Source organism: the organism of the source record quoted next, unplaced genomic scaffold (assembly GCF_019419815.1).
Source record: "Pyrus x bretschneideri cultivar Hongxiangsu unplaced genomic scaffold, Pyrus_bretschneideri_v1 Contig24, whole genome shotgun sequence".
Taxonomy (NCBI): Eukaryota; Viridiplantae; Streptophyta; class Magnoliopsida; order Rosales; family Rosaceae; genus Pyrus; species Pyrus x bretschneideri.
In genome coordinates, this window is record NW_025999546.1 from 3452358 (window position 1) to 3477942 (window position 25585).

The 25585-nt window shown below is 36.4% G+C and overlaps 4 protein-coding genes across 9 annotated transcripts; 1 reads left to right on the forward strand and 3 right to left on the reverse strand.

Annotated features, from left to right (window-relative positions):
- The first annotated feature begins 1968 nt into the window (after window positions 1–1968).
- On the forward strand, window positions 1969–4773 carry LOC103952080 (transcription termination factor MTERF15, mitochondrial). Of its 5 annotated transcripts, XM_048586315.1 has the most exons (4): window positions 1969–2676; window positions 3580–3631; window positions 4021–4153; window positions 4277–4773. In XM_048586315.1, exons 1-3 carry the CDS (start codon window positions 2061–2063, stop codon window positions 4055–4057), a joined length of 705 nt encoding a protein of 234 aa, XP_048442272.1. In that variant the 5' UTR covers window positions 1969–2060; the 3' UTR covers window positions 4058–4153; window positions 4277–4773. The 5 variants fall into 5 exon arrangements, with proteins under 5 accessions (XP_048442272.1, XP_048442269.1, XP_048442270.1 ...); XM_048586312.1 differs by having other exon boundaries at window positions 1970–4153; window positions 4277–4383; window positions 4481–4773; XM_048586313.1 differs by lacking the exon at window positions 3580–3631 and having other exon boundaries at window positions 1970–3333.
- A 777-nt stretch (window positions 4774–5550) lies between these two features.
- Window positions 5551–5940, reverse strand: LOC103952175. Its single transcript, XM_009363722.2, has one exon. The coding sequence runs from the start codon at window positions 5938–5940 to the stop codon at window positions 5551–5553; it is 390 nt and encodes a 129-aa protein (XP_009361997.2).
- A 5020-nt stretch (window positions 5941–10960) lies between these two features.
- Window positions 10961–18063, reverse strand: LOC103952082 (transcription factor TGA2.2). 2 transcript variants are annotated; one of them, XM_009363612.3, is made up of 9 exons: window positions 17892–18063; window positions 17567–17780; window positions 17324–17401; window positions 17187–17246; window positions 15367–15444; window positions 15189–15240; window positions 12510–12781; window positions 11964–12212; window positions 10961–11436 (listed from the first exon to the last, which is right to left on the reverse strand). In XM_009363612.3, exons 2-9 carry the CDS (start codon window positions 17630–17632, stop codon window positions 11290–11292), a joined length of 1002 nt encoding a protein of 333 aa, XP_009361887.1. In that variant the 5' UTR covers window positions 17633–17780; window positions 17892–18063; the 3' UTR covers window positions 10961–11289. The 2 variants fall into 2 exon arrangements, with proteins under 2 accessions (XP_009361887.1, XP_009361886.1); XM_009363611.3 differs by having other exon boundaries at window positions 17884–18063.
- A 4207-nt stretch (window positions 18064–22270) lies between these two features.
- Window positions 22271–24212, reverse strand: LOC103952083 (NADH dehydrogenase [ubiquinone] 1 alpha subcomplex subunit 6). The gene is made up of 2 exons (XM_009363613.3): window positions 24000–24212; window positions 22271–22716 (listed from the first exon to the last, which is right to left on the reverse strand). The coding sequence occupies exons 1-2, from the start codon at window positions 24210–24212 to the stop codon at window positions 22531–22533; spliced, it is 399 nt and encodes a 132-aa protein (XP_009361888.2). The 3' UTR covers window positions 22271–22530.
- Window positions 24213–25585: the final 1373 nt, after the last annotated feature.

Genomic DNA, 25585 nt, shown 5'->3' on the forward strand with positions numbered 1-25585 from the left:
TTGTGTTTATGAGGTTCCCAGGAGTCTCGGAGTAGCTCGTTGGGTGAATTTGGACGTCGGGATCGTTGGATGTGGAGTTGGTCGAGTTTTGGAGTTTTGGACAGGTATAATCTTGTAGTTTTAGGCCTTAAAACTTGTAGGATCGTGTTCTACTAGTCCTAAGCTTTAAATTGGTGCAAAAATCATGAAAAATGGTTGAGAAATGAGCGAGAAAACACGATTTGCAGGTTTTCCGGCGACGGCGTCGGAGTCTCGCCGGAGAAGGTGACGGAATATTCCGTCAGAATTCTGACGGAATATTCCTGACGCCGTTAACGGAATCTGTCAGTTTTGACGGAATATTCCTAACGGCGTCAGCGCCGTCAGTGTGCGCCATACGTGCCTACGCGTGGCCGGCGCGTGGCGGCGCGTGCGGCGGAGGAAAATTTTTCTAAAAATATGGTTGTGATCCTGAGGTTGTGTAGAGCACGTTGGTATATTCATTTGTCCATTTTGAGCAATGTATGAGAAGTTATTTTGAACGGAAGGTTATGTGCTTTAAAATTAACGTTTTTATAGTTAATTCGCATATAGGTGATTCCTATCCCGAGGACAAGCGTGCACACTCGAGGCAGGGGGGCTACGACCCTTCCACATACCAGTGAGTGGGCTTTTGGTTTTCCGTATATACCTATATATGTATAATTCCCAGAAATTAGTATAAATGCTTATTCGTTATATGCCGTTTCTTTTATATAATTGGTGGTATTGCATGATTAGTTGCACATACGTTTATTTATAAATTCAATTATGTGTATGTATATATATATATATATATATATATAATGGTGCTGTAGAGGCACAGGTAAGTGCCCGGTAAGCGTTATTTCATATATGCATTCAATAGTGATTAGAGATGCTTAGAGAGCTCATAACCTGCACCCCCGGTGTTAGTGCTTCCGCCCATAGTAGGGCACAGTCCTTCACGTGTTGTTCACCTCCCGCACCATACGCTCAGCTTGGATCCAAGTTAGGTGCACAGTCCTGTCGTACAGACCACTATAGGTGGTTCCGACTCGTAGGTGACCCGCGATTATTCGCACAGCCTTCACGTGATCGTAGCACTAGAGCGTTTATATGTATTACACCCAGGCTTGTTGTACAGACCACTATAGGTGGTTCCAACTCGTGGGCAGGTTTAGTTGTTGAGATTGAGATTTGAGCTCTAGATTCAGCTGTACAGGTCACTTTAGGTGACTCCGGCTGCCAGTGATAAGTTATTGACACAGTTTATACCTGAGCACTTGCATATTATTATGAGGCTTTGAGCATGACGACATACCTTTGAGCATGATGGCATACCCTTGAGCATATTTGACATATCTATACCTACGTATATATGTTTATTTTCTGGAAGTATATAGGTTTTACGGCGAGGGGTTATAATGTATTTTATGAAATGGTTTTCAAAGAATTTGTTTTTGCCCACTCACGCTTTTTGTTTTGCGCCCCTCCAGGTTCTAGTAGCTTAGCAGGTTCGGTGGTTTTCCCAGAGGGCGTCTCGGCATTTCTGACAGACACTCACCAGTGTAGGGTCACCTTCGGGTGTACTACTGTCGTATCATTTTCTTTGGACTGCTGTAGTCTTTATGCTCTGAATTCAGCATCTTATTTACGCTAGCACATACTTTATCACATTATGTATGCTAGTTTTTAATTATTCGTACTTTTATATTATTTCTTTTAGCTTCCGCATTGTGCACATGGCTACGTCACTCCCACGTGACGGCCAGCATGCCCTGATCTCGGTCGGGGTGTGTCAGATTTAACCTCACAGAAGTGAGATTAAATTCTATTACTTTTAACTATATTATTTTTTTGAATTGTATAAAGCTATTAAATTAATATTTTTCTTATCAGTATAACGGATTCTTGACGTGTATACTTAGATCACATTATCTTAATACAATTTTTTAGGGTCGGATCGGGTTCAGATTTTCTAGTTTTACCCGCTAGGGTTTTGGGGCTTTTTCCAATTGAAATTGATCAATCATCGGCACCCCAAATGGCTGCACACCGTAATGGCTGCACTCTACAAATTGAAGTCCCTGAGATTTGGTTATTCGCAATCTTCCTGTATAGTTGCTTCCACAACTCAACGGTTTGTCTCTGGAGATCCACAACCCTCACTTTTTCCTCTTCAAAATCTGCTACTCTGCAGACATTTCACCTCAGAAATCCAACCCAAATTCTCAGTTAATTACCTCATAAACTCATGTGGGGTGTCACCAAAAAATGCAATTTCAGCATCCAAGAGAGTGAAGCTACGATCGCCGGAAAGAGCAGACGCCGTTCTGACCGTTCTCAGAAACCATGGACTCTCTGAAACCCAGATCACAAACATCGTCAGGAATCGCTCAGAAGTTCTTCAATTGGATCCTGAGGAAACCCTCTTGCCGAAGCTTGAGTTTTTCAGGTCTATTGGAGTTTCAAGGCAGGATCTTGCAATAACTCTGTCATACATTCCGCAGCTTTTGACCACAAGCTTGGAAAATCGGATTGTACCCACTTTTAATTTCCTAAGGAGTCTTCTTTCTGAGAAAAATGTCGCATCTGTGTTGAAGCACGGCTCGTGGATCTTCGTGGAAGGCCACTCCAAGAAGGTGGAGCCGAAAATTCGGATTTTGAGAGAATTAGGTATGCCCCAATTCTGCATTTCTCGGTTGATAGCTTATTATCCATGCACTTTAATGTTAAAGCCTGAAGAGTTTTGTCAAGTTGTGGACGAGGTTAAGAAAATGGGTTTTGACTTGGGAAAAGTAACTTTTCTGACGGCAATGCGTGCATTGTGTGGTAAAAGTAAGGTTAGATGCAATCGAAATCAAGAAGTTTATAAGAGTTGGGGTTGGTCGGAGGATGATGCTCTCACTGCTTTCAGGAAGAACCCGCAGTGTATGATAACGTCGGAGGAGAAAATAATGCAAGTAATGGATTTTTTAGTGAACAAGATGGGATGGCGGTCAACTGCAATTGCTAAATACCCAATAGTCGTCTGTTACAGTTTGGAAAAGAGAATTATCCCGAGGTGTTCAGTTGTTAAAGTTTTGTTGGCGAAAGGATTGATAAAGGAAATCGATAATGTGAGTTTGTCTACTCTGTTGACCCCTGCGGAGGAAGGCTTCCTGGAGAAGTTTGTGGCCAGATATATAGATGAAGTACCTCAGTTATTGAGTGTGTACCAAGGAAAAGTTGAACTCCAGGATGTATGATGTTCGTAGGTCAAAAGAAGTTGAATTCCAGCATCAATGATTTTGATACGTTGAAGCGACATCACCCCTGTTAGTTTTAGCCCCAGTATGATTGTAACTCAGAAAATGTGTCCTTAGAAAGTTTCATTTGTCCTTAGAAAGTTTCATTTGTCCAACGTGTTGCTCAAAATTTCTTCATTCTTCTACTCCATGGTCTAACTGCTTTGGGTTATACATATATGTGCTTTCATATGAATGACCTGCTTGAGTTGGCATCCTCTTCGTGGTGTCATAAAACACTCTTGCTGTTTGTGGCTCCTGAATTTAATTTTCCTTGAATATTGTTTTGTAGAAATGTGCAACATACCCCGTTTATCAGGGTTCATACCTTGTGCATTTTTCAGGTTAGTAGATGTCAATGGCTTTCAGTCCCTAAATATATGTAGTGCTTTTGCTTGGTGAATAGATTCCCCAGGGATCAACAAACCTGACTCTGACTTGTACCAGTAGCTTTGACATTTTGCATGTAGTCAAATACTAGAGATATAAATACGATGGCATGCCCTGTATTCCTTCACTGTATCATTCTGATTTGCTTTTGTTAAGCTTATCTGTGAATCGTGAGACCATAAGGAATTAAGGATTGAGGGTGCGATTTCCATAACACTTGCGTTATTTAAAAATGAAAATGAAGCTTTCACAAAATCTGTACTGCAGATTCATTAGAGTTATAGTGCAGGTTCATTTGGCCATTGCCATCTGCGTAGTTAAGTGAACCAATTTCTATGTGCAGTGGTCTGATACCAATGACAGTGCCCGTTCTACCTTAAGTACTCAATGTGTCCGGAAATGATTTCTATTGCATAATCGAGGGAAGGGAACAACATCGCAACTCTTCAGACTGTTGCATTGCACAAGGAAATCAGGTATGTACTGACTGAAACCGAAGCTGATCATCAACTGTTGATGCCATCATCTGGAGTTTTTTATATAACTTCTGCTAAATTTGATGCATATTAGAATATTTTTACTACTTGTTGATCTTGTAGGCACAGAGCGCTTGGACAGAAGGTTTCCGCATTCGGCCTGAAGGGAGAGATATACTGGCGTTCATTTCCACTCTTTATTTTTCTTCTTTTGCCATTTACACGACCAGGTTTGAGCTGTTCAGTTGGTGCAATTGCAGCCTGAGAAACATATGAATGATTAAACCGTCTCCAAATTTAATGAACTCTTTTAATGATGATCTTTAGATGATGACGGAAAAATAAGCTCGGATGATAAAGTTTTGTACAATAGAATGATTTTACATCATGATTAAAGGATGAACGACTCCTAATGATTTGTGAAATGTTGGTGAGCAGCATAGGAACTGAACTCCAACATAGGCTGTTGTTTTGTTTTGTTTTAGGTAGTTTGTTGGATGCTTGGATGACCCTGTTCAACCTGGCTTGTGTATACTTGTATCCTAATACATGTATGAAGACATGTATACGTATATTTGCATATTGGTTTCCAAGCTTATTGAATTTAAAGTAATGAACTAGAGATGAGTGGTATTCTTAAATCATCTTAGGGCTCGTTTAGAAGTGTTTAAAATGATTGAAAACACTTTTGGTAAATGTTTGTGAAACCAATCATTAATAAAAATCCAAGTGAATTCTGAAAAGCATTTGACGTGCTTCCTACGAGAAGCATATATCTAGTGCTTTTTTCAAAAGTATGCTTATTTCAAAAGTGTTTTCAATCATTTTAAAAGTTCTTTCAAACAAGATGTTAGACTTAGATAATTGTACTCGTAGATACAGGGTAGGGCAACAGGCCTTTTCTCTGACCCCTCTCTCCCTCACAAACACACACATACCTTGCCTTTTGGTCAATCCAGCCCCAATTGTGACAATGTGGCAACTTTTTATTCGACAGCCCAACAAATCCGACCACGTACTTGAATGTTATAGTCACCGGCAATGTTTATCTTATTCAAATTGGTACGTTGTTTTTCTTTCTTTTGTCCAAAATGATACAATCATTTCTCCTACGGCCAAATCAAAACTAAGGTAAATATTATAGTCAGTCGTCTACATGTGCATGAGATAATTCTGATCATTAATCTAATGCAAACTCAACATTCATCAAAAAAGACGATCAGCACATGCCTACTGCGCAACTAACATTAACACTTCTCACTCAAGTTTATATTGAAAACTGAAAATTACACTTGAAGAATTCGTGGAAGAAGTCCCTTATATATTATTACAGCATTAATCGATAAAAAAAAAAAAAAAAAGATAATTACAGAGAGATCTATTACTAACTATAAAATTTAAATTTGATCATAGCTTCTGAGCACATCCAGCTCAAACTGCCCAGAAAATGGTTCAAACAAAGAATCCGAAGCGCAATTCGGAAACTCATAAAAGGAATTCGGGAAAGGAAGCTGAGGCAGCAGCACGTAATCATCCACAACCTTCAACCGCTGCTCATGAGAATCCTCATGAACATTTTGTTGATGATGCTGGCCACTGTTATTTGTTTCCATAAAACGCTCCGCATCGGAGTGTCTTCCGGTGAGCTCCTGGACAAGTGCCCTAAACTCAGAGGCACTGGTCTTAACTTTCATAGGGCTTGATATGTAGACAACTTTGACACCACCCTTTGATCTGCTTCTCTTGCTTTGCTTCGGGCTCTTCACGTTCACACCGGGCACGTCCATCGCCTTTCGAAACTTGAAACGAATTACAGAGATGATAAGATCCTCGACGGATATATCAAACAGTTTCAACTGTCGGGTTCAGAAAAATGTGTACAAAAAGTGAGCGTGAATTGTGATGACCTAGTTTTGCCCTAGGGTTACTTATATATAATGTACGGACAAAGACTTTTGGTTTTGGGGTCTTGCGGGTGAGGTTCTAGGAAGAAGAGGATGGAGGAAAAGGGGAAGAGTTTGATTGATGAAATGGAATTGGAAAAATGCAAAGTATCGAAGATTCCTTACGAGAGATACACACACACACACACATAGATGGCCCGCATGCTTACAGATATTAAACAGCTGGTGACGCATGATGTTACGAATTCGCTCACGTATCAGAACGCACGAATATTAGTTTATGGTATAGTCTAAATATAAACCCTTAGTGCATTAGTTTTATACTATATATGAATAAGGGTTTGATTGATTGAGACTGAGATTCAATGTAATAAAGCAACTCAGAAAGTCTTGGATAAAACTCACGTGCGCAGCCTCCTATGACTTCAATTACATATTGGTTTCGTGGAAGATGAAATTTTAAGACGTAGCTGCAATGGATTGGCCGAAGGGAGTGGGGACGGCTTGTGGAAATGTGGTGGGTTGAGACTTCGGTTTCTTTATCGGTTTGTCTTTGAGTAATTATTTAGCACATGATGTGGAAAATTGATGTGGAAAATGGTTTGTTTCTAATCCTTATTAAAGAAGATGTTAATTGATTTTAAAGCAAGATTCCCTTTTTTGTGAGGGTTGGAGGAGGGAAGGAATGTCTATTGTATGTACGCAATTTTATCCTTTTTTTTTGGAGAGAAGGGATGCCTATTGTATGTACGTAACTTTATCATTATTTTTACAAAGAGACTGTTTCTACGATCCAAATGCGTGACCTTTTGATCCCAAAAGAAACATTTGATAAAGATATTATACTCTTTGTTAAAGATGACAATTGATTTTCATCAATAAAAAAAGAGAAAATTTGATAAAGATAGTATACTCTTTAATTTAATATTTATAGTATATGAATCATATTATATTACCAACAAGAGATAATTATACAGATTTCTAGTTTTGTGAAGTTGACTAGAACAATGTGCTCTTTTAGATTAAAGTTTGATTTTCTCTCCCCACTTTTAGAATAATTTAGAATAAAACATTGCTTGTGTACAAATAAAAAACTACCCCATATAGGAGTGCATAAGGCATATAGAGAGAGAGAGCGAAAGATCTTTACTTGTTGGTTCCTATCGTAATTCATTGTGCTTCGATTCAATGACTTCTCAAGGTTAGTACTTTTAGTGTGCGTATTATAAAAGATTTACATCTCTTTCTGCAATTTATAATTTAGAATAAAATAAAAAATATAACACTAATGATAATTATCTCATAATCATTTTAAAAAAGGATTATCATACAAGTTTTGATAACTCCTAACATTGACAAATGAGATCGACTAATATGAAAGTATGTGGTGCTAAAGGATATTACCATGGGGACACCTTAATCTCAAGTCGTATGTCTTCATCGGACAAAACACTTATTTTTGGGCCACAAGGAAAAAGGGAAGTTTCTGCCTAGGTTCATGACCCCTAATATCCAACGGCTAGCAATGTATTTTTGGGCCACAAGGAAAAATATAGTAACAAGTTTGTCGGGCGCGCTTTCTTTTTCTTTTCCTTATCTTATGATGAAAATTTTACCGTACACAATTATGCATGTGTTTTGAGAAGCTAATGAGGCAGTGAAGACTTTTTCTATTAGATTTTAATAGAAAATTATTATTGACATTCTAAAAATCTCATTGTACACTTTTTATAAGTGTATTTTTTTTTCTTTTAAATATAAAAGTTCAGCATTTTGGAATACCAATGATAAATCTCTATCAATATTGTTACTTACGAATTTTAATTTAATCTCTATCAATATTGTCGCTTACGTATTTTGATTTTGTAGTTCTGCAAATGCAATAAGAAAAGAATAGGATCCTCCTTTGTACTGTAAATAATCAAACCTTAGGATTAGAAGAGGATCCTCCTTTGTACTGTGAATAATCAAACCTTACGTTACCAACATAATACCATCTAGAAGCCTGTTTATTTGTGCCTTTCTAGAACTTTGTTAATATATTTAAAAAGTTTCTTTTTGGTTCTTTCTACAATTTTATGGTATATTTAAAAAATTTCTCTTTATATCTTGTTCAACTTTTTGTTTAGTTTTATGGGTCAATTTTGTTATTTTACTTGGATTTTTATCATTTAAAAATTTTCATTAAGATTGGCATAACTACTTAATTTGGTTTTTGACAAGAAATATCAATAGAAGTGGTTCCTAAGTTTGTACACAATAAATCATTTTGGTCATTCCATAAAAAATCTGTCAATGTCCTTGTTAAATTGTTGCATAAACGACCACATGATTACCTTTCTAAGAGTATTTTTGTCAAACTAACCTCTCTACTTAAGGCCTACTGATGCTTCAGTTAGAAGATGTGATTATGGTATAGAGTTTCAGGGCCGAAGGGGGTAGAGGAAAACCTATGAAGATTTTGGAAGAGACTCTAAGAAAAGACTTAGAGTACTTGGATCTAACAGAATACATGACATAGAACCGAGCACAATGGCATTATAGGATTCATATAGCCAACCCACTTAGTGGGAAAAAGCTTTGTTGTTGTTGTTATTGTTGTTGTAACGCCTCTACTTAACGAGGACGTTGGCAGGTTTTTCACGGAATGACCAAAATAATTTACAGCTGACAAACTCAAGGATCACTTTTATCGATTTACATCGTCAGGGACCAAAGTGAGAGTTATGTCAATCTCATGGATCATTTTGGTTAGAAAAACCTTTTATACAAAAGCAAGAGTATGAGTTCACAATTAGTGAAAATTATGCCAATCTCAAATGGATAAGTGATTAATTTTAGTACACGATTTATGATTTTGTTACTAATTAGTGTTGTATCCGGCATATGTAAATGAGAAATTCCAAATTTTATTCACAAGAATAACGAGAACTTATAATCTTTTTGTTGAATTGGATTTCAAGTCTCACACATTATGTGACCTAACTTAATCCTATTCTTTTGACTGAAATATTTCATTTCCTAAACAAATAAAATAAACACATAAATAAAATTAGATTGTGCACATGATGCTGACTTTTAGAAATGAAATGGTTTTGGCTTTGGATGAACATCCTTTGGGTTAGGCTTGACCCTCGAGAACGTTGCGTCGTTGTGCAAGTTATCTCCCAAGTTCAGCGTCAACCGTCAAGCGTCAAGCGTCAACCACCGATCCATTTATGTATTCAATACTCCTTTTTTTTCTTTTTTTTTTCCCTTTAAAAAAAAAAGGACCACTTGATGGTTTCATCATTATAATTTATTTTTTGGAAGTGAAAAAAAACTCACAAAGACATTTCAGTCTCTCTTAACTATCATCGTGCGATTTACTAGTGTTAAGAATTGAACTCAAAACGTGTCATGTAAAATACGAACTTAGAAATCATCCCTAACTACTAAGCCACCTCGTGGTGGTTATTCTGATCCTAGTCACACTAACACCAAATATACTTAAAATGGTGAATTGTTTCTAAATAAATTTTACAATTTTTTCTAGTCTTACTGTAGAGTATTGAGTTGTTCGAAAAAGTGACAGTTAATTTTTACACATGAAGATATAAAGAATCTTTAAAACAGTTAGATCTTATATAAAATATGAACTACTAAGTGGTATGTAACATTGTAACCATATCTTGTTTTCGTCAAAAAAATTGAAAAACTATTATTATTTTCAACGATGAAAGGATAAAAATTAGTACTGCATTCTAATAATATTCATTTGTACTTGTAAGTATAAATGTAATTTAGAATCTTACGAATAGTTCAATACTAATATATTATGTCTACCCTTATTTAATTTAAGGAAAATTTAAAAAAATAGTTTGAAAATTTTGAGTTTTAATGATAAGGACAAAATAAAAGGTAAAGTGAATAGTATCATGATTGACTTTTTAGTGGTAAAATGTGATTTTTTGTCAAAATAAATAGTATCGGGAGCTTTTCGTTAAAGTTCTCTTTAATATATCATCTCTTGGGCCAAAAACAATATAGTGGAGAATAGAGAAGAAAGGAAAGTACTATTTATACACCAATTTTTACCTCACATACTTTTGTTAATTTTTATTCATTAATCTTCTTCAATTTATTCGTTTTAATAGCCGAAAATTAAAAAAAGTATGTGAGAATTAAAAATAAATATGTGAAAAACACTACACAAAAGAAATTGAATTAATCTCTTGTGCAACTAAGAGACATCGGCTGGATTCCAGCCGTGACGTGCTGCACTGATTACCGTGCAAAAACAGTGCATCTGCATCCTCTAGAAAAAAAAAAATTTTAGCATACCGATATGTCAAATCAGATTTCGACCGACTGTGGTCCCTTTTGTTTTCCATCAAATGTATAAAAATGTACTTATGTATATACAATGTACTTAGACTCAAAAACAATGTACCTACGTGTATGTCCATGAAAATGTAACCTGCGTTTACAAGGAGCTTGTAAGTCGAGCGGCTAAGAGCGTTAATCTCTGCACCTGAGGTTCTAAGATGGTTAAGAGCGTTAATCCATGCACTTTAGGTTCTAGGGTCCCGTTCCGTCCCCCATTATCTATTGTACAGAAAAAATTAATATGCTAATCTAGCAACATACATCAAAACAAGAAATCACATAAACTAGCCTACTTTGCAGATGTTGGTTAGAGGGTCAGCAGATAATGTGCTCGTTTCCTTGCACCCATGTTTCCAACGCCTATCCAGGATCGTTACACAAAACTAGTTGACAGATAACCATGGAAAACTTCTGCCCCTGCGGAGCGAGAATAACTTAGCCACAGGGCCATAACTAATGCACCGTGTTCTTTACAATCAACTGCTGTAAATAGCAGAGAACTGTGATGTCAAAAACCTTCATGTTTGATGTGAAGTAGCAGCCAAAACCATCATGCATTTCATTATCCAAAATTCATTTCGAAAACTCGGTCACAAATTACAATTACATAAACACCATAATCCTATAAATATTAACAGTAATAAGCATTACAGGAGACCCTACGATGACTAGAAAGCGGGTAGAAAATTACAGAATTACAGAATTAGCACTAACGATACAATTTCTACAGCTACAGCATCAGGAACAATCTATAAAGGAAGATTTGTAACGAGAACCCAGTAATCCCGGTGCTGTACTAGAGAAAGTCAATTGCTATTCAGCTGCCTTGCAGGACACAACTTTACCAAGCAGTTTGGGAACATTTCACTCTCTTGGGCGGGCAAGCCAGAGAGAACTCAGAGCACGTAGCCGTGAGAAATAATCATGTATAGCCAAAAGTGCACGAGCTGACTGGCGGGTTGTCAAGATACGGTGCATTTGTTGCAGTGTTTGTTGCCGCAAATTGTCAGCCTGATATTATTAGCCCATGAACAGATTAGGCACTTCAAAAGTTATAAGAACAAGAAAGTGCATACACGAAAAACGGGAAAACAAATTCATTTAGGCCTCATGAGTATATCGAATTTTGTAAACGAATAGCATATTTTACCAAATAAACATTTAGTCGTGTAAAAACAAATTCATGCCTACAGTCTTACACCCGTAACACAGTCCGAAACAATGACAAAAGAGGTTTTGGCAGGTTGGTGGATAATCTAAAAAAATTCTTCGTAAACCACAATCGCATTAGCTTGAATAAAAATGACAGCCATGCATTTCAAATGATATATATTTCAGAGATCCAACTAAATATCAAACTGTTTTAGCACCCTCACATTTCAGAAAGAAGCTAAGAGGCGGGATTGGGCAATGAGGTAATTGGCTTTTGTCCCATTTTATTCTTTGATGCACAGTTTCACACTGATGGTTACTATACGTGTGATGCTACATTACTGACTACACAAACGAGTAAACGATAAAGCACTATAATGCATTACCTGACGGATAAACCCCTCAAGGGTCCCAAGCTTTCCCATTGCCATGGCCATTTGACCCATGTAGTTAGCTACATTTCCCGAGTTACCTGAGGAGCCAAGAGATCCACTGGACAAGGTCTCAGCTAAAGATTGTTGCAATGCATCCATCCCTTGAGATAACGCATCTTCTGCCTGTTGGGAGGACTGCTGCAAGTTGTTAATCCCAACCAACTGCTGCTCCGTCAGAGGCTCCAACTGAGTAACAAGAAGCTGCACATAAACTCATTCATTTTAATTTTATCAAAGGGATTAAGACCAAAAACGTCATATAGAAAACAAATTCATGATCCTAGGTATAAAAGAAGAAAAAATAATCGAGGAAATGTGCAGAGCATGATTTGACAAAACCCAAGGAGATGATATTCTTCCATCTCTTATATGAGTGATTAGTATTCAAGAAAGAAATCTGAAACCCGAAAAACGGGTAGAAATGATGCCTTCAATGAGAACCTTATGAATCTGCCCTATATGACATCGAAGCCATCAAGAAATGATAAGTTGCTTCACCTTCAAGAGCTCAGATGAACGAAAACCTCCAAGCCACAAGAAACACCTCTCAGCAGGTGTTTTCCACATACCAGACAACAAATGGAATACATCAGCTTTAGCTGCTGTGCCCTTCAGCTTAAAGATCTCATCATAGTGCGCCAAGATTCCATCTACAATAATACGAAGCTCTGCATCACTTGCATGAGAGTTTACTGCTGATCTCAGTTCATTAATTTGCCGATTCTGCTCTTCCAGCCACCGTCCATATTCTACATTGAATGTCATGGCCCCTGCAAGGAGATACAGTGAACAAGATAACCTACCTCATCCACTGGAACTAAATTAAGAGAAGAGGACCAAATTAAATAACAAGATAAAACTTTAACTTTTTTCCTAAGCCTGTCTGCATGCAAATAAACATATTTGCACCAAAAATGCCCATTTTGAAAAATTTAAACAGAAAATATGTCAATCACACCAACTTTAATACTGCTGGATGCAACTGAAAGAATTCCGTTTTCTACTTCCAAAGTATCTGAAAAATAAATACGTAAATTTCATCCATGGAATAGGTTTACGATCATAACATTACTATTATTTTCCTTAACTTTCTTAAGACCAAATCACCAAAATCTAGAGCTCGTAAACTGGAATACTACCCTTTCATGCATGTGAGGATTTGCTTCTCTCATGCAAGTGGAAAATTTATATCTTTGAAACTAAAAGATGGTGATGAAGGAACTGCAGAGAAGAAAGTGGGGGGCAGTTTACAGTAACTTTATAAGTACTGGAGGAGTTTGAAGTCAGATCAAACGGAAGAATCTAATGTAACCATCTGAAACATGATCACATAAAATTATCAAATATAAAGCGCCTCGATAAAAATAATTACAGTACAAGGGAAGCTTTTTAAAATACTTTCTCAACAACGCCATAGAAACTTAAATCTAATTAATCCCAAAGTAACTTTGCATCCTTCTCATTGTCCTTAAAGAACCTCCTATCTCTTCCAGCCAAACATTCCACATAAGAGCCAAAACAGCATATCTCCAAGGGGTGAGCATCATTTGCTAGCCCCTCAACTAAAACAACCTCCCTGACATAAATGAAAACAGCGTCTCGGACACACTCACACCATTTTTAACGCATCCCAGATATGCCTAGTAAAAAGAAAATGAACAAAAATGTGGTCAGCCTTCTTCCCTTGCATTCGTATAACACAATTTAACATGGCGATCAGTAATCTAGGGCCTTCTTTGGATCCTGTAATAAATATCTATTCTCTCATGTACCAGCAGCCATGTGCAAGTTTGCACCTTTGCTGGGTCATCAGCCTTCCAAATCAACTTAAATGGCTTAAGGGAGGATCTGGTTGATTGTTGACCAATTTACAGAAAGAAAAAAAAAAGATTTACAAGAAAAGCTACTAAATGAGTAACCGACCATGGCCTTTCATTAAAGTGATTTGGATGCAAGGAGACACTGTTTACAGAAGAAGACAATGCGGTACATTTGTGGACCTCTCTCACCCAAATTTCTTCAGAATTTTAAATCACAATAGATAATGCCGACTGAAGAAAAAGAAGAGAAATATGTTGCAGTTGAAAGAAACTTGGCAGAAGTTATAAAATAAGGATTGGAAAGACAGTTAACGCTCCCAAATGTCTTTCCAAAATCTGACTTCATTTCCATTGCCCACAACAAATATTTTTTGTTTGGTGAACTTACCCACAACAAATTTCACTCTAGAAGAAAAGAAGAATAACCCTGAAAAAAAATATTGGATGGATTTAAATCAAGCAATATAATGTTGTCGGTTTGGTTCTTTCCCTGAAAACTTAGACAGATATATGATCTGCCAAGAATAAAAATCTGATTGCTATTAGATTCCAGAGCTTATCAGTGGGAAAATCAGGAACCTCCCATCAGTGTATCTAAAACAACCTTGTCGCTAACTACTACAACAGACAAGTATCACTGTCAGCCTGTCAGGCCCAGGGCCATGTACTGCATTAATACACTCAGTCCATGATCACTGATGCAACCAGCATAAATAACTACCATTAATCCAATATACCGAATCAAGCATGCCACTCTTCATCATCAACTCCTTAACCAATTCAACCTCTGTACCGGACGCAAACATTCAAGAATGCCCCTTAAAATTGCTACCAAAATCTCCTGATTGTGTTTGTCGACAATGACAACTGAAATATATATATATATATATATAGACATAGAGAGAGAGAGAGAGAGAGAGAGAGAGAGAGAGAGAGAGAGAGAGTCTCTTCATCATCAACTCCTCAACCAATTTGACCTTGACGCTGTACACAGACAATTACAACCGAGTGAGAGAGAGAGAGAGAGAGGTAGTTTCCGTTCCTCTATTTCCACAGGAACATTATCATGTGGATCAGAGAGAGAGAGAGAGAGAGGGAAGAGGTAGTTTCCTTCCTTATTTCCACTAGAACATTATCATGTGGGTGAGCTACTCATGGCATATAGCATATCAACACAATCTTTCTCCTAAGTATAATTGTTTCATACAAATAGGTATCAAGGAACCATTGTTCAAAATCATGACAATTTGACTACAAATTTAAATTGATCGACAGTTTATCCCACAATTATCAGGAGCTGGTCTCCCTTACTTCAATGATAATTTTCAAAATTAAAACCTAAGGAAAGAAGGAATACCATTTCCACTATTTGAATGGGCAGCATCTCCTGAGTTAGAAATGAAGATTCCCTGAAAAAAAAACAAAATAACTTTAAGAAAGATGCAAGATTAAACCCAACACAGAGGTCATGTACAGAGAATCTAAGGCTCTGAATGCATTAGATTTTACAATAATACAGAAATAATTGCTTTAACCTGCTGTCTGGCTCGCTGGAGCTCTTGCTCTAGTTGAGTCAACTTCAGACGACTACTCTCCAGCTGCTGAACATATGCCTGCAGTAAACAAGAACAGATACAACTCATTTAAGACTTACAAAAAACTGGGCATGCAATGGCATAATGGCTTACTGACCAAACATAAATATGCAGATCTATGCATTTCCTTCTTTTTTTCGTTTTTCATTTTACAATTTTTTAATCTGAGAAACTATGCTTACGAGAGGATAAAGTAACAAAAAAATTTCAGAAAAGGCAACCTAAAACAGGAGATCCAGTGAAAAAGCTTCCACTCTCACAAAAATAAATATATAACAAGCAGAATGCCAGACATTGACTCATTATCCATTGACTACTTATCACACCTACATTGTAGCATTCCTTTGAATGGTTAAGGGGTAATAATTGCTCATCTAGCATCCAAGCTCAAACCACACAACAATTTTGTTAGCAGGGGATCCAGGACAGACCTGGGCTTACCGATTCCCAGGCCAGACCTAAAATCCCAGCTTAAGAAAATCTAACAATCGAAATATACCAACAGATCTAGGCTCTAGCTGTAAGAGACAGATCAAGTATGAAAGTGGTTTTGCCCCCCCAAAAAAAGTAGGAAGGTGGTCCACCTGTGGCAGTACCAAGCTGAAAGTACTACTTAAGAAGGCATTCGCAGGACAAGAGAGAAACAATGTTAACAATATATCAAGGTGAAACGAGAGTTAGGGATCCTACTACACTCAAATGGGAAATGATAGTACCAAACCCTTTGAATTACATCAACTGTAACATGTATACAAAGATGTGCTTTGAGCCAATCAACTGCGTGTAATCTGCAATTTGACAAATGTTGGTTTATCGTGTATTTCATTATAGTTCTATGATTTAGAGTATCATTTCCTATTTGATCCCTTGAATTCCATATTTGAATTGTTGCACATGTGCACTGTAAACTAGAAGTTGAGCTTTAAACCAACAAGCTTTTCCTAGATGAGGTTAAACTTTGGAGTACGCTGTTAGGCTATGATGAATTAAAGTCACTAGAACTGTAACAGATTAGATAGGCTAGGCCCGGTTAAGATTATCTTTGCTCGCAGCTATAGTCTATAGTAAAGTACGCCAGAACCCATATTCCAGAACTTAGTTCCGCATTCAGCTCCTGATTACTTATTGAAATAAAACGAGTACAAGAAAGCAAAGCTTTAAAGATGTGTGGAGCAAAGACTTTTAACCAGGAAACGTAAACAAGGAAAATGAAGAAATAGTGACCAGTTGTAGGAAAAAGTTGAAATCCACAATCTCAAAAAGTGCTCATTATGAAAAAAATTGAATTAAAATTTATAACGTTACGCTAAAATGTTAGGAAATCATGCCAGAAAAGGAAACCAACAAAAATAGACAAATAGGTAGGAAAATGAAAAATCCACGTGAGCATCAAAATTATCAGACCTTTCTATCACCGTCAGCTGACTTTGGTTAACAACAAAGCTAGGACGAGGAGTAGCTGATAGGCTTATTGTATTAGACCTGACACGCGCTATTGTGTAACCCATTGTCTATCCTATTGTTTCTCAAACAACTAAGGATATAAATATACTAAATAGGTGGAAATGTGGGCTGCCATCGAACTTATATTCTGAATATCCCATTTCCATTAAAATCGCAACCATGGTTTTGAGCAGTCATCGCTGCCATTAGGACTAACAAAAGTAAAGCTAAAAAGATATCAAGGCAAACTGCAGCAGAAATTTAATTGAGCAAATGAATAAAGATAACGAACTTAAAGAAAGTGAAATAAGGCCTACTTTCTTCCTCAGCCGACTTTTTCTCGCAGCCTCACGATTTTGAGCCAGCCTACGAAGAGTCTGCAAAATGCAATCAAACAAATGAGCATCTTACCCTTGCTATTCAACTCACATATCATCGATTTCCTATACATCACCTTCTGATCTTTTGGATCTTTCGATTTGTCACTGGAATCAGAAGCCACAGGAGCAATGGCATATTGGTCTCTGTCAAACTGCACATACAGAGTGATCAAAATGTCAGATGGGCAACAAATACTAGTTAACATCTAACTCAGCAAAATGGCTATTGACCTCAAGCATAACAAAATGATTCTTAATAGTTGGTATTACCAAAACTTTGAGAGGGAAGGAAGGAGGGAGGGAGGGGGAGAGAGTACCCTTTGATTCTTATCATCTGTATCCACATCTGTAGAGATATCAGTCCTAGGACTGCCATCAGCCATGGCGGATTCTGCCCACTTCTCAATACCACTATTTGATACAGAACCAGCAAAAAGGATGACCCTTTTGCGATTCCAACCCTCTGATGGCGGCTGAAACTTGTTTGGTATCGGCCAAATGAGCAAAAACGTAGAAAGAGGAGAAAAAAATCTACACCCAGAAAGTAAACAAAGAAACTCAATTCAGGAAAAACCCAAAAGGGAAACTTCATTACTCGAAGTAGAAACGAAATTGAAGGGGAAAAGGAGCTAACTTTGAAACCTTGCGGCGGCGATCAGGAGGAGGAAGCGACTGCTCCGCCACTACTTTACTCTTCTGGGGTGGTGGAGGTTGAATTCAACACAGTATCTGCTGCATCAACAACGCATGTCCTAAAAACTTTGACTCGGTAGAGACACTGGGGGGCTCCACCCACTTTCCACTTGACGGAGAATAAAATTTGGTCTTTCCCAGAGAGCCAAAAAAGAAAAAAAGAAAAAAAGAGAAGAATTATAGTAATAATTCATATATTATGGCAAAACCAAAAACATATTTTTAAATTAATTTTCTTGGGGGTGCTTTTAAGAAGGGAACCCCCTAATTTGGTACTTGAATTTGTCAGTATTTTTCCAAATATAATGGTCAATTTCTCCAAAAGGGAGTACATTGAATTTTTTTTATTCGAACAATATTTTGGTTTAGACAATTTATAAATGGAAGCTGATATTTTCATATAATTTTAGTTTATCACACATTTTTTTTTAATTTTATGAGTACATTGTTTATAATTTCTCACACTTGTTTATTTTATTTCTAACCATCAAATTAATTAATCAACTAAAAACAACGAACATAATTAAACAAAATGTTTGAAAGGCTAAGAAATTTGTGTATTTATAATTTCCCCTACAATTTTGACAAATAGTCACCAAAATCTTCATACAATTTATTATAAAAAAAATTAATTAAGAACTAATACACATATTAAAGAAGACATTTTGAATAACATTCAAGAGATCCCCAATTTAAAAAGATTTCAACAAAACATAAAATGTCGATTTGGCCAAATTAATAGTCAACATAGTGGTAAATTTAGGAGGAACGAGATATGTACAAGAATAAGCATGGAAACACATCCAAATCTTGAAATCATTCACACCAAAACTCAGAGGACTGAGATAAGCAAAACCAAATAAACTTCATACCTGATGTAAGAGTCAAATACTTCACAAATTGGCATCTAAGAAATTTCACACACAAAAATTGCAATATAATAAACATGAGGATACTTTTTGACAACAAGCAGCGTCGAGCTCTGAATAAAACTAACAATGAACTAACTAGTGTCTATCCAAACATGTTTTTTGCTTAATAACATTAATGAAGCTACCATAAACAGCAAGGTAGACCTAGAAGAAGTTGAAGACATACCAACACTGAAAATACTCACCAAAATACACTCACAAATAATCGTACTAAAAAGGCACTTCGTGACGGAAATACTAAACCGAAAAACAAATCTAGGGAAATCCATGAACAGAGGAAGGATGAAGGCTATCAAGATGGAGATAGGGATTGCATATACCCCAAGACGAAGCAAGGGGTCAACAGTTATGAATCTTTTAGATCTAGAGCTTTGATAGGGAGAATGAGATAGCAGTTAGGGTTTTCTATATAAGGTATCCATATTGATCTTTGGGAATTATTTTTACTACTTTAAAGTAATTTTTTTAAGGGGACAACTGGTGGCAAGTCATGGTTATTCACCCCCTTCCGGGGCCCGGGAAGACTCACAGAGGCATTTCAGCTTCCCCCTGGCCACAAGTCTAGCTTCCACACCAGCATCGGGTTTAGAACCCAAGACCTCCAATTCTTAATTTGAAAGAAGCCTCGAAATCCGCCCTTTATCACTGGGCCACCAACTCGTGGTTACTTTTAAAGTAATATCTTGCATTGTTTCACGGAAAAATGTAATTAGAAAAGAGTCATCAATGACTTTTTAACAAGCATCAATAATAGTTTCTCACAACTCAAAACTTGTATATTAGCACTTTAAAATAATTATCTGGCTTTTTTTTTAACGACAAAATAAAGTAGAAATGAGTGTCGAGTGAATTATTAGAAAGTACTAATAATGGCTTTGTAACATCCCACATCGCCTAGGGAAGTGGATCCTATAAGTCTTATATGTATATTCCCATCTCTACCTAGCACGAGGCCTTTTGGGAGTTCATTGGTTTTGGGTTCCGTAGGAACTCCGAAGTTAAGTGAGTAGCGCACGAGAGCAATCCCATAATGTGTGACCCGCTGGAAAGTTCTCGTGTGAATTCCCAGAAACAAAACCGTGAGGGCATGGTCGGGGCTCAAAGCGGACAATATCGTGCTACAGTGGAGTCGAGCCCAGGTTGTGGTGGGGGCCCGGGCGGGGATGTGACAGGCTTCCCTTAACTCAAAACTCATATATTAAAATCTATTGTGATGCCACTTAGTACTACGGTCTAGTGGTATTCCTCTTCACTTGTAAGTGATAGGTCTTATGTTCAATTATTGCAAAAAGTGAATTTGAACCACATTATTACTAACTCATTGTGAGGCTAAGCCCGCCTCCTTTTCTTTAATGTAAATAATATCATTTATTAAAAAAAAAATTATATAGTACAAATCATCTAAGGCTCAAAGTATATATCCCTAGCATCATCAATCCGGAAAAGTGAGGATAACACTCACACTCATTAATGACCATTAGATTAGTTTTGTTTAATTAATTTAGACATGAATTTCAAAATTTAAACTATTGTAACAACAATTCAAAATGTTAAGCATGACTCATACTTTACGAGATGAGCAAAGATGCACTGAGTGATATTGGATATTGTTACTTTTATTTTCAATATCAAAATTTTGATAAATCTCTCAATTTGAATCTCACTTTTATTTCGATAAATAAGAAAAACAACCAAGAATGTGACACTTTCATTAAACTATGATTGTGAAAGTCTATTATTCAATATTCACCAACAAATATCGCAAAAATATTTGAGCAAAAACAAAAAAAAACCACAAAAATATGTGAACCAAACCCACTTGGTATTTGCATTGATGACGATGGAAAACGCTACAGGAAGAGCCGTGCATACGTAGTTTCCAAAAGAAAGAAAGAAAGGGAAAAAAAAAAAGAACTTTGCATACGTTACGTTTGAATACTTGCCGCAATCTCTAGACGTCTTCTTCTGTAAGAAAAATTAAAAAGTAAATAAATAAATAAATGGGTAATTTCCCAGGTCAATCAAATAATTTTTTAATTGATTTATTTTTTCTTTCTAAAGTTGATTGCTTTGACATTTTCTGTTGATTTGTTTATTTACTTTCCCTGAAATCCGTGTCAGTTTCAGTACAGCCAAATCTTCGCTGATTACGCACCAGTTGAGCCCATCCGAAAGACATCTGATCGGATTTTTTTTTTTTTTTTTGTGAGGATTTTGAAGATTTTTTAATTATATCCATTTATTGTATATAGTACTGTTAATTTTTATCAAATATTTTTTATATTTAATTTTAAATAAAAAATATATATAATAATTTATAACCGCACGATATACGATAAACAAATATGATTTGAGGATCCTCGAGATCCTCACAAAAAGAATCCGACGAGAATCCTCACTCCAACCGAGATGCACAAAATATTGTTGTGGTATATGGCTTGTTTATAAATACTTTTAAAATGAGTAAAATCGTTTTTGAAAATAATTTTGGAACTCATCTTTAGTAAAAGTTTAAATAAATCTTGAAAAAACATTTAATGTTTTCCTAGAGAAGCATAGAACAGGACGTTTACATAGGCAAATAACGAAGAAACTAACAAAAATAAAATAATAGCTTCATGGATTATTTCAGAATTTTCTACTGATTGTATGAAACTGAAATGAAATAATAGCTAAATGTTTTAAAAGATCTATGAGGTTGCAATTGCACCCAAACTTAAGGAAGTAGAACGTAATTTAGGGTAGTGCTATCTACACCCATTTTTACTTCTCATACATCTCTCAATGTTTGGCCGTCGGATCAAATGAATAAAAGAAAATCAATGGCCAAAATTTAGGTAGTACAATATTTGCTACTTAGTACTACAGTTTAATGATATTCCTCTTCACTTGTAAAATATGAGTCTTAGGTTCGATTCTTACCAAAGACGAACTTGAATCACATTATTGCTAGCTCATTGTAAAACTTAGCTCACTCCCTCATAGCCTTAGTGTAGATAATATTGTTTGTAAATATATATATATATATATATATATATATATATATTATATCTCCTAATCACTTATATTTAGAAATGCTCTCTGAGTTACTTGACAACCAAAAAATGCACGACCACCCATTGTTAATTTTGATATCAAAAGGTGAAGAATACATCCGCTCTTAGCGTCATAATCTCAAACCCTTAATATCAATTCAAAATTGCATGACTAAATGAACGGGAGTCGCAAATTCACCTAAACCATTAATCCTTGATCAACAGGTGACTAAGATAACAAGACTCTTAAATTCAATTCAAGTACATTGTACATGTTTCTTATCAAAATGTTTGGCTGGAAAAAATGGGAAAACCTCCCAACAAATAAGGCATGCAGAAAAGATTATAAACTCAGAGAAAGGCTCTCAAAAGAACCTCACAGCATAAAAAATAAACAACAGAACAATAAGCTACAATGCTCATCCAATGACATAACTGTATCTTGTTTCTTCATTTGTCAAAACATTAATGACTTCTTAAACAACAGCAATTGAGGTATGACCCATGACCTTAACAATCTATATCCAACAGAAAGATGCAAAAAAATTGTCAAGTACACCTTTATTTAACAGCCTCGAAACCAAAGTCCCACGGCAGCACAATCCAGGGAACAGCGGAGATTCAAAAATAATTGCTCTTATAAAAATCTTTGAGAAAAGCAGAGGCCCCCTGATCTTTGGTGCCCAAATCCTGCACAAGCCCTTGGTGACCAACCACGTACTGGCCAATGATGTGGTGTCGCTGCTTTGCATGCTCGGTGATGTTATTCAACTCTTCCATTGCCTTGAAGAGCAGCATATCGATGACCTGCATTTCCATACCATCCACAAAATGAGACTTGTTTTTACAAGTCAAAATCAAATTAACATGAAGCGTGTCAGCAAGTAGGTATGGATGGTAATGAAATTCCTGGTTATACTTTCCACAATTCTGATTTCGTACCTAATAGACACAACTTGATATACAACCAACTCACTAGAAACTCTTCGCAATTTATTCAACACATATAATTTGCATATTACCGAGCAATGTCAAAGTGCATCACATGAATGACTGATTTCATTCAATTGTTTCACTCAATGAAAGCTTTGTTCTTCGCCTAATATAATCATTTCCACAAACATATAGAGATGCAAACTGTGTGAAGTTTGCTACAGAGAAACAAAGCACCACACAAATGATAACTTAACCGCAAGAAGGAATAGCTGAAAAAAAGTTACAGAAATAATTTATCTTCACAAATTTTCAAAACCTAATTACCTATACATATGTATTGCAATCCAATGTGTGGGGTTTACCCACAAATTCCTGCTTATATTACAACAGATCACATAAATTGATTGCTGCTAAAAATGAGAAATCCTTACCATATTGAATCCCGAAAAGAAATCTAACCATTATATGTTTTCAGTAATCCAATATCCCCACAAATTAAAAGATTTAAGATGTTAGGACGTACGACAACATATATTCAAAATGATTCTCCCTTGTTTAGGATGTAAGTTAACTAGTATCACAGTTATACTCCAATAATGTCCTCAACGTGCTCTCTCCACTACCACTATCGAGCCCAAAACGGTGAAACTTAATATAAATGTGGAAGTTTTTGCAAAGGTTCGAGCTTGCATCTTCTAAAGTCCTCAATATGTGACCTCCCATTACCACTATAGATCCCAACAAAGTGAAACATAACATGAATATGAAAGTTTCGCAAAGGTTCGAGCTTGCATCTTCTGCTCCGATACCATGTTAAGATTTTTCGATTAACCACTATTTCCGAAAAGCTCAGCTACTTCTAGGTGGAAATTTTGACACCAACAGAAAATGCAGCATCTAAAATCAGTCCTATTCGACGCGATCCTTGACCTTCTGCCCAAATTTATGTAAATACTAAGCAGAAAAATTCAATACCAAATGCAAGATTGGAAAACTGTACTGTATTCAAAAATCCCCAATTTGATTGCAAAATGAAGGTTTATCGTCGGCGAAATATGAAATTCCAGACATTTTACTCCTTGTTCGAAATTTCAGATGATTAAAACGGCAGCGTATCGTATAATTTGAAGATATAGAGAGAGGGAGAAGGGGACCTTAGGGTTAGTGACGGAGGCGTTCTTGCGGATCTCGGAGGCGACGGCGGAGCGGAGGTGAGAGGGCGCAACGACGTCGTCGAGGTTGTAGATGTCCATGATGGTGGGGATGGATCTGCAGGCGGCCCTAAAGAAGTCGAAGACTCGGTGCCTGGCTTCATCCAGAGACGCCGAGTTCGGTGGCACCTTCACTGCCCGCTGAATAAACGACATTTCTTCCTCCGAAAACTCAAAACTCGACTCACTGAGTTCTTCCGCCTCGCTCTACTCGCCCCAATGGCTATGTTAACTTGTCACTCGCCCAATTCTGGTCTACCTGGGAAGGTTATCAATGTGGTGACCACGAGCCAAACGGAGTCGTTTCACCTGATTTTTTGCTTCTCTCATTTTGGTCCCATGTTTCACTTTCACCTGCCATTCGTTGTTGTTAGTTACTCTCTTTTTTTTAATTTTTTTTTAAAGAATAATAAACACGCACTATTTTTAACACATATTGTATTAAATTTTGGCTGTTTATTTTGTTTGATTTATCAAATTTGATGGTCATAAGTTAGTAGCATGTATGAGTCTTTTCGACCCTTGAAAGAATGAATGAATTTCTATGACGAAACCATCAGTTAGTCTCATTTTTAAGGAAAAAAGCCCCTTAGACAACTATTAGGAACAATATGCCTTGCACATTGAGAGTAGTAAACAACGAAATACAAAGAATAATGCTAGGCAAATTAAATTTGTAGACTACATTTTGTAAACTAAATGATGTATATCACTACTAAGAAATAAGCACGTTAATAAACAATTAAGTAATAATCCAATCATCAACTTCTATGTCATTTAGTTTACAAATTGAGGCTCCTTAAGATTACCCTTCTTCAAACACAAGTTTGTTGACTCGCTTGACAATTTGAAGACTAAAATTTATTGATTCACAATTTTGCTCCAACATATATACTCCACAAATCTAAGTACTTATTATTTTCCATCATAGGACCACCTTGTTTTAGTTTCATTTGAGTAAGCTTTAACAAAGTCAACTTTTAATAATCATAAGAGTGGGATATAGACTCTCTAATCTAGACAGGGTAGGATATTTTCTAACTTTGAAGACTCATTTGACAATCTTGTTGGACTCTTGGCGATGCTTAAGACACTTCATGAGCCAAGGAATTTGGATCTAACCACTAGCGAGTAATTTTTGTCAATTAGTTTTATGATAAAACCAATACTTTCTTTAGATTTAAGATTCAATTCGGTTTCATTGGAACAGGAAAAAGTTGTGCTATTCCCACTCCTAGTTCCTATATGTTTCCCATCCACCTTGTAATTTTTTTTTATATTTACAAGCGTAGATATGGAAACTAGAGAGAGAATATGTTCGCTATAGGCATGTCTCTCCTTCCTTTGAAACTAGAAATTTTCATATTCTTTTCTACCGAAATTTGACATGTGCGCAAAAAATGTGTGCGATTAGCAAAATGTAAGAATTCCTACTTCTAGAGAACTAGCTTAGAAATGTCCTCTTACAAATGAAACGTGGATGCATTATTTATTAAATCTTATGTTATACAACTTCAATGGTGTTAATC

Coding starts and splice junctions, on each gene's coding strand:
- LOC103952080 (XM_048586311.1), top strand. CDS start 2,061: ATGGCTGCACTCTACAAATTGAAGTCCCTGAGATTTGGTTATTCGCAA.
- LOC103952175 (XM_009363722.2), bottom strand. CDS start 5,940: ATGGACGTGCCCGGTGTGAACGTGAAGAGCCCGAAGCAAAGCAAGAGA.
- LOC103952082 (XM_009363612.3), bottom strand. CDS start 17,632: ATGGCTGATGGCAGTCCTAGGACTGATATCTCTACAGATGTGGATACA. Junction 17,247..17,323: donor AAGATCCAAAAGATCAGAAG/GTGATGTATAGG, acceptor TGCATTTTGCAG/ACTCTTCGTAGGCTGGCTCA. Junction 12,782..15,188: donor CCATTCAAATAGTGGAAATG/GTATTCCTTCTT, acceptor ATCTCCTTGCAG/GGGCCATGACATTCAATGTA.
- LOC103952083 (XM_009363613.3), bottom strand. CDS start 24,212: ATGTCGTTTATTCAGCGGGCAGTGAAGGTGCCACCGAACTCGGCGTCT. Junction 22,717..23,999: donor CCTCCGTCACTAACCCTAAG/GTCCCCTTCTCC, acceptor ATGGAAATGCAG/GTCATCGATATGCTGCTCTT.